At 42.1% G+C, this 14,003-nt stretch overlaps 1 protein-coding gene across 1 annotated transcript in view; it reads right to left on the reverse strand.

Annotated features, from left to right (window-relative positions):
- Positions 1-872: 872 nt before the first annotated feature.
- Positions 873-14,003, reverse strand: part of c2cd3 (C2 domain containing 3 centriole elongation regulator) — a 19,952-nt gene continuing 6,821 nt past the window's right edge. Inside the window, 18 exon segments of the mRNA XM_008280965.1 lie at positions 873-1,137; positions 4,312-4,420; positions 5,518-6,265; positions 7,094-7,284; positions 7,367-7,516; positions 7,601-7,731; positions 7,818-8,023; positions 8,111-8,175; positions 8,262-8,400; positions 8,907-9,245; positions 9,339-9,953; positions 10,041-10,121; positions 11,052-11,320; positions 11,907-12,042; positions 12,136-12,308; positions 12,800-12,983; positions 13,071-13,254; positions 13,774-14,003. Of these exon segments, the coding sequence (XP_008279187.1) occupies positions 1,000-1,137; positions 4,312-4,420; positions 5,518-6,265; positions 7,094-7,284; positions 7,367-7,516; positions 7,601-7,731; positions 7,818-8,023; positions 8,111-8,175; positions 8,262-8,400; positions 8,907-9,245; positions 9,339-9,953; positions 10,041-10,121; positions 11,052-11,320; positions 11,907-12,042; positions 12,136-12,308; positions 12,800-12,983; positions 13,071-13,254; positions 13,774-14,003 (4,088 nt within the window). The 3' untranslated portion in view covers positions 873-999.

A 14,003-nucleotide genomic window follows, 5' to 3' on the forward strand; every position in this document is an offset into this window, starting at 1 on the left:
AAACGTTGAAATGCATGTATTTATTTATTTCTGTATTTTATTCCATTTTTACATGACTGTGCATTCTATGTTCCTAACGTGGGTTTGTGTCAAGTGTTATTATTTTTTAAAACTATTTATTATCATCCACTTTATAGTGATTTTTATTAAAGACACAATTGGGTTTTTTTCTCTTAAATTTTATACATTGATCTGTTTTTTTGAAAGTTCTTCTTACTGGGGAAATCCACTGACTTCTCCATTAAGATCATTTTACTTGAGCTTTGTCACATCTGCCAATCAACCCTCCTGGTGTTTTTAGTGATTCTTGGCTTTGGACTTGAGAAAACAAGTTTTTATCTGAACGCCGTTGATGCAAACTTCAGCACAGTTTGACCAGAAATAAGTCTACGTTTGATATACAGAAACAAAAGCTGATATTAAATTGTAATGTGGGATCCAGTTTTAAAAGCAAAAGCAGAGTCTGTGAGTCTATTTTTGGTTGATGCTGGATGAAGTTCACACAAAATCAAATTTTATGAAAGTGCCATCCTAAATTGCTTGAGTGCCTCTTTAGCATTTTGTGTCTTAAAACCCATATTTACTGGTTGTACTGGCATCCTAATACCTGCAGGATGAACATACAGCCGTGAATCTGCAACACCTTGCATTTGAAGTTCAGTAATACCACCAGTTGTGCAACCAAAGTGTTATAACTAAGAAGAAGATTCAACAGCAGCAACAGTCTCCAAACACAAGCTGTCAACACAAAAGGTTTAAACATGCAGATACTGTTTGAATGTACTACTTAAGCTTCTAAACACAGCAGCTACAAGCTCAAGTTCAAACAGCAGCGACACATTCAATATCAACAAAACACGAAAAAAGGCTTCTGGTGGTGAAAACTGTCAATATTTATTTATAAAAATACAAAATGTTACATTTCATTTACATGATGGTTTTGTGGCCTGAAACCACAGAACAGATCAAATGCAGTCAGTCATAGAAAACCGCAGAATCTTAATGAGTCTCATCAAAGTGAGCGGCGAATATCTTTGCTATCCTCTCTGCCTCCTTCTTCCTGGACGAAGGCGACATGTCGGGGCGCTGTCGAGGGTTTCTGCGAGGAGGAACGCTGTGAACCGCAGCTCTCCGGTCCTGGAAGGATCAACGCAGACACATGAATACAGCAATAAAACTACGAGCCTTCACTTCAGAACAAGGTAATAAATGATAAATGAATAAGTGGTATTTACAGGGTGGGACAGAAACAAAGTCTGAGGTGTGTGTGTCAAGTCATGCGTCATCCTCACACACAGCAAGCCTTTCTTTGGTTAACGTTATTGATGGACAAACAGTTAAACAGGCTCCTCACGTGTCGGTCTGCAGAACAGAATCTTCAGATCAGCCACAAGTAACAAGTCTGAACCGGTTCTATACAGAAACGTGAGGGGAAGGTGTGTCTGGTGGTTACCCAGCATGCACTCTGGCAGAGCAATTACTGTTCATCTGTGTTGTTGTGTTCTCACTGGTGTTATTGTGACCTCAGATGTTTCCAATTGTATTCATGGTTACATGTTGTTGTACAACTTAGCAGCACAAGTGATAAATATGTGATTATTTGAACCATTGTCTTCACCATATATCGTTTTTAATCGCCTCTTAAAACTAAACTTTAAATCATTTTTTAGTATTGTTATGGTAGTTGTAGTAGTATTTATATATTATGTGCTGCAGCTGTGGTTTGTTATGTAAAAGCACTTTGTAACACCAGTTTGAAAGATGTTATTCAAATAAATATATTATTATCATCCTTGACATCTTCCCACGGCACTTCAGCTCATGACCTTCCATCCATCCATTATCTATACACCGCTTAATCCTCACTGGGGTCACGGGGGGCTGGAGTCTATCCCAGCTGACTTAGGGCGAAGGCAGGAGACACCCTGGACAGGTCACCAGTCTATCACAGGGCTACACTTAGAGACAGACAACCAAGCACACTCACATTCACACCTACGGACAATTTAGAATCACCAATTAACCTCAGCATGTTTTTGGACCTTGTGGGTGGAAGCTGGAGAACCTGGAGAGAACCCACGCTGCACGGGGAGAACATGCAAACTCCACGCAGAAAGATTCCGGTGCCCCCACCGGGACGCGAACCGGCAACCTTCTTGCTGCGACGCAACAGTGCTAACCACCGAGCCACCTTGCAGCCATCATGACCTTCTATTATTAATCAATTTAAAAACACCAATGAATCACAATATTTATAAGTAAGATTATTAGAAGTAATCCAATCATATTGCATCATTGTATAGTTTCCTTTTAACCTACTGCAGTATCATCTGACAGTCAGACTGGTTGGTCTGCCAACACGTATCATTGGTTGCCCTGCCTTTCCTACATCCTGAGGAATGTACCTCTTAAAAACCCTCATTATGCTTTTTGGGGTTCTTCCTGTTCCTTTAGTGTGTTCTAACTTTTCTGTTTAACTTACAAAGCTAAAGTCGACACCAAAGGGAGTTATTCTCTCCTTACCTGCCTGAAACGCCTCATTTACAGTCCAGTCTTATCTTCCATTTACTTTTCCACATCACCAAGTGATACATATGCATAACTCCTGCCTAATCCCTAGTTTGACGCGGCGGAAAAACAAAGAGCGAACAGCGTCGTCATCGTCTGCTACTCATAGTCTCCGACAACCTCGTATATCTGAGTCACTGTGCAGCAGGAGAGAATAAATGTTCGAGCGTGTAAACACATTCTAAAATAAAACTGTAAAGTTGTAAATGTGCTCTCTGAGTGGAGGGGAAACAGTTGGAGGAGGCGCCAGAGCGACCAGGATTTATTGTTATTAACTGCTGACAAGATAACAATGCTACAGAGAAGATAAATGTTAGGAGCCACAACCTGCCGGCTGCTCTGCTGAATGTTACGTATATTTTATGGCATTTGTTCACTCAGTTGCTTGGCATTAAGATTGAACATGTGTTTGTATCAGTCATGTAGTCAAGGTAGGTGTAGACGCTGCTCTTGCCGCTTGAATTGAGCAGGACATCCAGCGTATACACCTGTTAATGCCTTTTAAAAGCTGTGCAGACTCCCTACAGGATGACCACCAGTAGAGTAATGGTGCTGACTTAGTATGTGGTTCTGTGACTTCTATATTTATGGCAAACTGCATATCCTTCTTAAAGCTTCTCAGATAATAAGCAACTGTTTCTGACATTAATAATTAATGAATAAGTAACACCTATATATATATTGTTTTAAAGTTTTGCTTTTAAAAGAACATATACAGGAAAAGATGTGACAATTTTAGAAATGAAGATCTGAGCTGCATAAATCTAAACAGTTGAACCATTCTGGCAGCAGGAAACAGAAAAATTATAGAGAACTTAAGCGATAATGTGGCTTGGATATCAGGTCGAGACTAAACCTTAAACTGGAGTCAAGCCACTGACAGCAGCCCCCCTGCAGCCCGACTCATGAGGGGACGCTTCAGACACAACCCACCTGTTGCCCATCTGTTTTCATTGTGTAACAGTCTGGTCAGCTCAGACGCCTGACTGGTAATGATGACGGTTAACACGGTTTCATTCAGGCAATAAAAAAGAAACCACAGACATTCGGTTACATCACAGCCCTGTGTGCTCGAGGTAACGCTCTCTGGGACGTAAACACACGTCATTCTTTTGATCTTATAACTGATGAAACTATCATTGCCAAAGCTAACGGCTGTGGATACGAGGTACTAAGGAAACATGACAGGTGGTGCTGCATTAACTCTGCATCAGAAAAGTGTCAACAATTGACCTCAAATGACGGTAAAACCTCCTCCTGAGTGTTGTAGAGAGAAGTCACACTCAATCCAGTCCATCATGTAAACAAAAAATGCGTCTTTTTCAAACTGGGATGCACATTTTGCAGTTCTTAAGGGCAAACAGTATCCGATTATGTAACAGTGGGTGGACCTCCACGTCTTATTGCTGCACAAACAAGGCTTAAATTACAGTGAACTTCACTTAGTACACAGCGTCACCACTCTTGTGCGCGTTGTGTGAAAAGTTATCTATTAATAAAACTGCTTTTGAATGCCAGCTGGGTCATTTGCTCAGTGTCTCATTTATGACAAATTCTCCGCTAAGTGATCTTAAGTAATAAATTCTTCAAATATGAATGCACATATCAAACACTGCTGAAGCTTCAAGGGTGTAATTCATCAAGATATGCAGATATCCACTGAGAGGGCAGTGAACAGTAGAAGGAGGTGGAGAGCGTCAGTGAGTGTGAATACCAGGAGTGGAACTGGTGAGAAATACTCACGGGGTCGGCGGGTGTCTGGGAGAAAGAAGGAGCTAAACGTATGGCTCGCATCGACGCCTCCAGTTGGTGAGAAGGGAGGAAGAAATTAGGGACTTCAGCGGGGACGGAGCTTAATGCGGGACGTTAAAGAAAACATATGAACAGAACACGACGGTGTAATGTTAGTCAGTTAAAGTCAAAGATTCATGAGAACACCAAGAACAAGAACATTTAAATCTCCCTTCAAACATCAAAGTGTCGAACAACGCAGTGGTTTTATGATTCAGGGTATCTGCAGGTTTACAGAAGCTACATTTAAGACTATTTAAAATACCATTTCTTTGTCCTCCAATACTGAATTACCAGTATGTGTAAAAAAAAAATAAAAAAAAAAAGTATTTCTTTAAAATTAGGACAATTCTAAATGTCTCACTGTGTTTTCTTATAAATCTATAGCTGCAGGATCATTTATCTGCTTTTAAAACACAAAAAAATGAAACATAAACCTCCTCTGCTGCGTCTGTAGCATTTCTAAGACATTATAAAGATGGATTTAAGGATGTAATGGTCACTTTAAGGCCTTAATTTGACCTAAATGAAGGATCTATAGACTTGTGTCTTCATGGAGTTTATATCATGTTTGTGCCTGTCTGTGATTATTTGCCCTGAATATTAATGTACCAACTGTGCGGTTGTTAGCTGCAAACTGAGAGCGAGTAATGTTATAAAAGTGTGTCTTTATGTTCAGTTCAGCCTCAGATTGATCTCACAGCTCAGCAGTAACTTTCCATTGTTTCCCTTCAGTCACTCTCATGAAGTCAGCTAATGAACCCACAAGATACAGATTTCTTCCTCAAGTTGAAATATTTTAACTCATCTGTTCAGGACATATATTTATACATATTTCACTGACTTTACATACAACTGTTTCATGTTTAAAACTCTGATAACAAAAATATAAAAATGGATTTGGAGGGGACTGTGAGTGAGCAAGGAAGGAAGGAAGGCTTATGAAAAGCATCATGCCTCCTCCCGTCATGTTCTTCCTTCTCACATCTGTCTGTGTAGCGACAGCCACACCATGTAAAGACAATTTCACTCTCTGATGATGAAAACTGCTTAGTTATATAAGTGACCACATGTGACGTCTACCTCTGACCTCACCTCCAAAAGCGAAAACTTAATGTGACAGCCAGAAATAAATTAGCTGATACGGATCAAGGATACGTTTGGAGGTGATTGTCCAGGGAGGATGATGCATTGTGGGTGTCCGTGGCGTCCTGTGCAGGTGCTGATGAACCTTTGTCTCCTGAGCCCTCGTCGGGGCTGTTGGGTTCTTTTGTTTGTCGCTCACCTAAAGTTTGAAGCGTCCGCTCATCATCTCTCTCTGCGTCTGAAGTGTCTTCGTCTGATCTGTTAAAACTCTGGTGTTCACTTTGCTCTTCTCTGATACTGTTATGTTTCCGACTGGAGTCATGAGTTTCCAGATTTACCATCTGCTTCTCCTCATCATCTTCGCTCATGTTGGGCTCCTCTGGTGCCTCCAGACTTCCCAGAGAAACCAGATCAGGCTCCGACATGATGCTGGTCCACGGACTGGTTTTGTCTGTTAACGATGTGACGTCGTTCAGAGGCCTCGGCTTCACCACAACCTCCTCGTAATCCTCATCTTCCTCTTCATCATCATCATCTTCCTCGTCCCGTCTGCAAACATGCTGTTCTTCGTCTTCATCCTCGGACATGTTCACCTCGTGTTTGTCCTTTTCTTCCTCAGGCTCGGAGTCCGTTTGGTCCTCAGGCATCTCTGGAAGCGGCGATGGCTGAGGAGATAGGATTTCTAGGGAACAATCAGAAACTCTGTTTGGACTGGAAACGCTGTCAGGGAAAGTTTGAATGTTGTTGTCGCCAACAGGGGAAGTTGTTGAGCTGCTCTGTGGGTTGGAGGGAATCGTTTCCAAGGGGTTTCCTCGCAGACCTGAGTGAACAGTCAAAGTATGAAGGGTTTGGTAGAAAAATTAACACAATCGTCTTAAAGGAATAACCTGACATTTTGGAAACATGCTTATTAGCTTTCTGGCTTCGTTCAAAGGTATAAAGTTGACTAATTAAATCATGTTTGTATCATGACAGTTCAATAAAGCTCGCTGTTTTTAGCCTTGTGCTAAGCTAACGAGCTGCTGGTTATAGCTGCTCATATTTACACAGCATGAGGAGTGTTTTATCAATTTTCTGCAAGAAAACAAACACATTTCACCAACTGTCACACTTTTCTTGAAAACAGATTCCCTCAAGCAATTAAATCAGTTGGTGTTGTGTTTATGAAAAGCGAAACTTTACTGGCTTTGACCTGGTCACACCTAGAAAGTTATCAACACCAGCATCTAAAATTAATGTAACAAGAACTGTACAATGACTTGATATAAATAGTAGAGCTGCAAGACTTCATTCTGTTGGTTGACATTGCAGCACCACTGCTTAATCTTCAGAGCATCAGAAGGTGCAGTGATGCTTCCTTTTATGGGTAAAATGTGAAAGCTACACAGCAGACTGTGTCCACAATGAACTCCAGGTCAGCAGCCAAGGATGGTTAAACTGGAACAAAACTTTGGCCAAGAGGAATCCTAATAATAAAGTAATGCAGCATCTACTCCACATGTTTTACAAACTTTTTCGCTGTCACATATTGTGTGAGAAGACTCAATTTAGAGTTTCCCTGGTGTTTCTTTGGTACCAGATAATTACAGACCTTCTAATCAGTAACAGGAATTAAATAAAACCTCTACAGCCCAGAGACACAGCTCACCACTAATGATGTTGTTGACTTCTCCAACTAACTGGTTGGACTTGAGGAGCAGCTGACTTGTGTCGGTCTCTGAGTCCCTGTGCCCCTCATGTCTGGTGTTGTAGTCCTGCTCCGTCATAGGTGGGAATGTGGGCGTTGAAAGCTTACGACTGAAGTACTTCTGAATGTTGTCGAGCTCACTGAGCTTTCTCCTGTAAAACAAAGAGTCACTTTCACAGCCCAGTTGTAAAAAACAAAGTAGTGATGGGGGAATGTCTATCTGAAGACTAATACCTGAGAGTTGAAAATAAGAATGAGCTGGAGGGATTGATGTCAGTGCCACTGCTGCTGCAAACAGACTGAGACGCTGTTTGTTCCTGCAGATTCTGATGGTAAAGACGCACTTTGTCCATGTGCTCGAAGTGGCGATCACTCTCACTGGATCTGTGACAATCGTACAACAAGCGATAAATACAGTGGTAGACTGTATATTTCAGCATGTGGGGCTGGAAATGTGTGCATTGTAACCTTTCAGAGAACAGCCTGTCTGAGTGGTCGGGGGACGAGATCTTCTGCTCGGTGTACCTGCTGATGTGAGTGGGGAAGCTGCTGTACGTGGCTGTGGTTTGGTAGCTGAGAGGACCAGCCTGGAACAGAGCCTGTAAGTCAAACACACTCTGGTTGGTTTCAAATCTGAAAAGGCACCAAGTGTAAGAACGTCTCTGTACAGCTGCAGCGCTCTGACCGGTGAGCTTTTGGCAGCTTCTTCAGTCACAGTTTTTCTCTGTTCACGCAGGTCTTGGACTCCCCTCAATGGCGTGATGGACACTTTGAGCTGGCCGTGACACTGACCACTGAAGTCTGTGATGTTGTACCAACCGCACACTGACGGGAACCCGCAGAGTAAAGGGGACAAGTCTACAGAGGCAAATCCAATTACCCTCTCTATCTCTGTGGAAGCAAAACGAGCCAAGAGTGAATTAGGACATCCAACAGATCAAAGCAACACAAATCGTGACGTGAAGCTGCTTCCTGTACCTCCTTTGTGCCAGACTTTGAACACCAGAGACTGTTGTGGATCAACCAGCAGCTGCTTCAAAAGCCTGGAAATTTGTTAGCAAACACGTTATTCTGACATTCAATCAGCTGTAGCAACAGATTTAAGTTGACGTCTGCGATGAAACTCGACCTGCACTCGTGCTGGTGGTCCCACACGGGACAGTCGGTGTTGGATACGACAGCGGTGGACACTGGTTCAGCAGAGTCAGCAGTGACATATGAAACACAGCAGCACGGTGATCCTTCACTGCGCTCTGCTAGAGGACAGCCTGCCAGAGAAACACACACTCATCACTAGTAACATACTGTAGGCCTGCAGAATATTGTGATTTTTTGTTTTTAATGCAATTTCTATACTGCGATAGTATTTAAAAACAAAACAAAACAAAACAGGAATTTTCACTTAGATGATTGGAATCACTATTTGCAAAGAATTAATAATCTAGAAAGATTGAGGTGATTTTTTAGGGGAGTGCATCTGCATAGAAAATAAAAAATAACCAAAAAAAACCACGTCCTTGCTTCTGAGACTTTCAGTGGCATCCATGTTGCTCAGATGGCATTCAGATTTGGCTTTAAAATTGGAGTAAATCATGTTCTATCAGACAGACATCTGTGGCAGGTTATCCATGCGAAACAAGAACAGTGTGAGTGTTCTTATGCATCAAGCACAAAAACATCACACATCGCAATGCTGATGCTGACACGATCCATTGTGCAGCCCTATGGTGCTTTATGTAAAAGAAAAAAACAAGAATTCAGGTCATAAATGTACCTTTCAGATCGAGGTGCATGGCTCGGTCCACTGCGACGGTCACAGGGAAGGATTCATCTGTGCTTGTTTCTATGTGCTGCACAGACGTGATGTCTGGAGTGGATCTGGAAGATTTATTCATGTGTTTGGTAAACGTTTTTCTTGGTGTGGTGGGCGAAGGGACTCGATCTGCTGCTTCGGCCTCTTCTAGTAAGAGCTCCTCCTGACTGTCAGAGTCCAGCTGGGTGTCGGCTCCGCCAGAAACCCCCCTGGGATCAGAACCTGCCGTCAGGGTGATGTGAACTCTGAGAGCTGCTCCTTGTAGATCTGCTGCTGAGCGTCTGAACAGCGGGTAAACTCCTGTAAAGCAGTAAGTCTTATTACACCCTGAAATAAACACATGATTATACTAAAGTGTTTCATTAAATGAAGGTGTTACTAATTATTTCATACCGCTGAGAGTCAGCTTCTGCTTGGGCGTCTTTGCCAGAGACGACAGATCGACAAACGCTGAGCCCACTAGTCGGTCTGTGTCGCTGGGTCTTCTGGCTTTGTCTTTCTTAAAGGCAACCCACACCTGCACCTCCAGCCGCTCCTCTCGTAGATACCACGTTAAAGGCTGAGTGCTCCTCAGCTCCACACTTCTGCTTCCTTCAAAGCTCACTGTGGCCTGGTCTTCTTCGCCACCCTCCACCACACAGGGGTGTTTCATCTGAGAGCAGAAGGCTTCCTGGTCGTAGAACTTGTACCTGAAGTAGCAGTAGGTGGAGCGCTGGAGCTCACTGTGGCCCGGCAGAAGCAAACAGTGGACCGGTATCCACACTCTGGGCATCGATAAAGTAAAAGAGAGTTTACTCAAGCTTTCCTCCCAGTTCTCTTCATCATCCTGCAGTGCACTGTCTTTGTGGGGCATTTCCCAGCCCAAACCCTGAGCAGCTTTAATGACTCTTTCTCTGTCCGAGTGGTGAGCGAAGCAGACGGAGAGCTCCAGGCCTCCGACCAAGACGTGCTGGTGCTGAGAAGAGCTTGTTTCCTGAGTTATATACACTCCGAACCAGCCAGAAATACCTTAGTTATTGGAAACAGAAACACAGTGACTGAATGTTAATGAAAGAACAGCTGCTTGAGTCAGAAATCGGTAGAAGTACAACATACCTGTTCTTTTGTGGATGAGATCAGCCAGTGGGATTTTCACGGTGCCCAAGATCACATCTTTAGGTTTGGAAATATCCAAAGCTACAACAAACAGGACAGAACAAATATTACATACAGATATCATTAACGGAATCTTTCAGAAATAATGTTATGAGATTTCTAATTTAAAATTACATTGTAGAAAAACTTTATACTATGATGCCCAAAAGCAATGCCAATGCTTAATCACAAACTAGGATCTATTTGCATCAGCTGTTGAAAATGTAGTCAGCTCATTAATATTCATTTGAATGTATTTGGTTCATTAGCAATGTCTATAGTTGGGCAACAGGTAAAGAAAAAAAAAAAATTGGAGACAGTAAATCTTGCATTTCTTTTCCACTGAAACAAATTTGAAATTGCTTTTTGCTTCAGTCTGTATAAAACAAGCATGTTCCTTTACTTTACAGATGCAGCCACTGTGATTTACTTATTGTGATTTTGATCATATTTAAATAAATTGTTCAGTCCCAATATGTTCAGAGATATTCATAAACTGAGGCCGCAACTTAGAGTATTTTCTTTATTTAATAATCTGTCAATGATTTTTTAAAATAATTATCCTCTTGAAAAAATGAAGAGTTCATCCTATTTTCAGATCCAACCTGACACATTCAATTTCTTGTTTTGTTTCAACAACAGACCAAAACTCAAAGTTGTGGGAAATATTATCCCAGAAGAGTAAGAACATTTGAGAAATATTCACATTTAGGAACCCACTGGAATTCAGGTATTCTTGAACTGACAAGACAAATAAAAACATAATTGTAATTTTCAATCCAACTGACAACTGATAATAAATTACTAATGGTGAGAGGTCTTTATAACTGTGTATACAAACGCTGTAAAAGTAAAAATCACTATCGAAAGATAAAAGATGATCATTTCATCATAAGTACTACTCGTGCAAAAAGCACAAACCATTCATGTTAAATGTTTGCGTAGAGTTAAATAAAGACAATAAGCTTAAACCTTTGCGATTGTCTCTGTTCCAGACAGTAAAAACAACAGAAGCCTGTTCCAGCTGCTCAGCCAGGCTGCAGGTTTCTCCGCTGCTCCTCTGAAGCAGCAGATCGCAGGAAACCTCCATGTGGTGGTCGAACTCGGGGCAGAAGGTTCTGGCTGCTGTACGAGTGCATCTCCTCTCACTCTCAGGCAGGAAGGAAAGCTGCACCGTGACAAAAGTGTTCACCCCGACACCAGCAAAGTAACCAAACCTTTCATCTTGTTCTGATAAAACCCTGAAACAGAATAAGAATAAGCCATCATGTGAAACAAACATGCAGTCGACAAATACAACAAAGAAATGAGCAAATACTTTCAGTTTGAAGATGTGAAGTTTTAACATCTTCACTGCTGAGACTCCAATTAATGGAGCAAAATATCATTTCCTGATCTCAAAACACACACAAAACATCAACAGGAATTTCTCTTGACATCAATAGTTTTTACTCTGCTAGCAGATGTGTCAGCAATGTTTCTAACTCTGCAAATAAAACAAACTAAAACAACTGATAGCTAGAAGGCTAAATTAATAAAGGGTATCTAAATGTCGTATTTTAGCGAGGAAACCACGTAGACAACACTCAGAACTTTCCCATTTGTTGTCTGACAATTGGGAATCCACACAAATTTACTCAAGCAAACAGCTTTCCAGAGAGAAAGTTGGAGAAAATATCTACATACTGAATTCCCAGAAACCTCCCAGTTGTGTGTACATAAGTGTCAGTTCTTATTTAAATCCCTGGTTGTATGCATTTTGTTTAACATCACATACATGAAAAAAAAAACTCCTAAATCTGTGCAGAGGTCAGTGTAGTGTCGTACCTCGCTGCTGTCTTCAGACCCGATGCTCTGTGCACTTGAACCACCAACGTCACAACACGAGAGGCAGCTCCTCTACCAGCCTGCCCTTCAGGTCTCACAGGTCTGTGCTTGTATCGAATACACACATCCAGCAAACCTGAAAATCAGAAAGGATCAGTCACCACATGCAGATACTAAATGTGTATCGAACTATAATATTTTACTGTCATTACTGGATGTATGCGTGTACCTGAGGGTTGAGGCTGCAGTCCTGTTGGACCGTCCGTCCTGGGAATCAGAGGCAGGGAGAACATCTGAGCCTCGTCTGGATGTTGTCTCTGCATGGTGACCATGGCGCACAGTTTGGACAGAGGAAGCATCCCTCTGGCCACAAGCTGATCTCTGACATTGGGATAGTAATATCTGCAGAGACACAGTATACCAACAAGTCAAATGACTGGGGTGTGAGAAGGCACAATTTTTTAGCCGGTGAGCCATTAAACTGCAATCAAAATTACTATCAGTGGCAGCTGAAGTAGTGCTTTAAGCAGTAATAACACAGATAGCATACATCTTGTACATTCACAACCAAAACACTGATGCTTCAATAAAAACGTCCTTTTCAAGAAGTAAAACGGAGACAAAAATCACAAATCAACATAAAGAAACAAACAAACTGTAGTCTCTGTTTATCTCATGAAGCTCAGAGTAAAGTTAAAAATATGGTTTCTCACAGGGTGCACAGTAGGATGCCTTATATAGCAGCAACACTCAGACAAGGAGGCATAAATCTGACACAATTTATCTTAGGAAGTAAAAGTTTGTGGGTAAATCTTATTTCGCATTTCAACTTTTAAGATATATTAAGTAACGTAAAGTTCAAATCTTCTTCAGATGAATCAAGAAGTAACAACCTGCACCACACTTCAAACTGGACGCCTCCTCCACCGCTCAGGCCTCGACTGGACAGAGAGCTGAGCAGCAGCCTCTGGACAGGAACTCCTTCAGGAGCCACAAGCACATGAGTCTCAGTGTGACCAAAGACCGGATCAGGGATGCAGAGAGTGGTTGTGGTTCGAAATGGCTTCAGGTTCACGCCTGTCGAAGATCAGATTCATGTTAGAGGGATTCAGAGGCAGCAGAGTCCTCTCAGGTTGAAGGTTTTATGTGCTTTAATGGCCTTACTGCTCTCTATGAGGTCGTGGTCCAGAATCGTGGAAACGTCACCCTCCTGACAGGGGAAGCTGTACTGGATGTAGCAGTCAGCTTCACCCCACACTGTGGACTGCAGAGGAGTCAGCCCGCTGACTCTCTCCACTCTTATCGCAAACACATGTTCTCTCATAGATTCCTTTTGTGTTGCATTCACCTGAGGCAGAAACACAACAGTGAAAGGAACTTTTTCATCTTGTCAGTGCAGTTAGTGTGTATTCCTGTCCATGGCCACTCATTCAAGCACGGTGCGACATTCTTTGGTTTACATATTTGCACACACATTTAGAAATAGGTGTTGTTATTCAAGATGAGTAGCATCAGAGAATGGGGAGGCACTGAGCCTTTTGAGATGGTGTTGATATGAAATAAGGAATTCTGGATTTTAGTGGGTAAGATTTCCATGAATCTTCTTCTTTTAGTCAAACCCTTTATTTATCCTGGTTAAACAGCATTTTACGGTTATTTGCTTTTACTCATTTGTGACTTTTCTCAGTCACACAGCAGTGACTTTTCCTCTAAACTTGTACTTGAAGGCCTTTTCCATGTAAGGGGGACCTGAGGCGCTTCAGATAGTCAACGAAAGATACAGGTTTTTAGACTAAAGGTTATGTCTACCGGCAAAATTCTGCTTGACAAGTGTACAACAAAAATGTTGAAAGCATTTTACACTGACCTTTGTTTGAGAATGTGGCTGGTGATCGAGCAGATGAACTGGTCTCACAAGATGTGACAAAGAATCATGTTCTTCATCTCTTGTGCGCTGGAGGGAGACTATCTGCTCCGATCGACCCATTGCCAAGACGACCCTGAGGTTTCCTTTGCAGCTACCAGAGAACACGTCGATGACAGGCATGTAGCAGTCCACCCCCAGAACGGGGTACTGCGCCTGCAGGAGGAGGTGAG

Source organism: Stegastes partitus, unplaced genomic scaffold, assembly GCF_000690725.1.
Source record: "Stegastes partitus isolate 25-593 unplaced genomic scaffold, Stegastes_partitus-1.0.2 Scaffold216, whole genome shotgun sequence".
Lineage (NCBI taxonomy): Eukaryota > Metazoa > Chordata > Actinopteri > Pomacentridae > Stegastes > Stegastes partitus.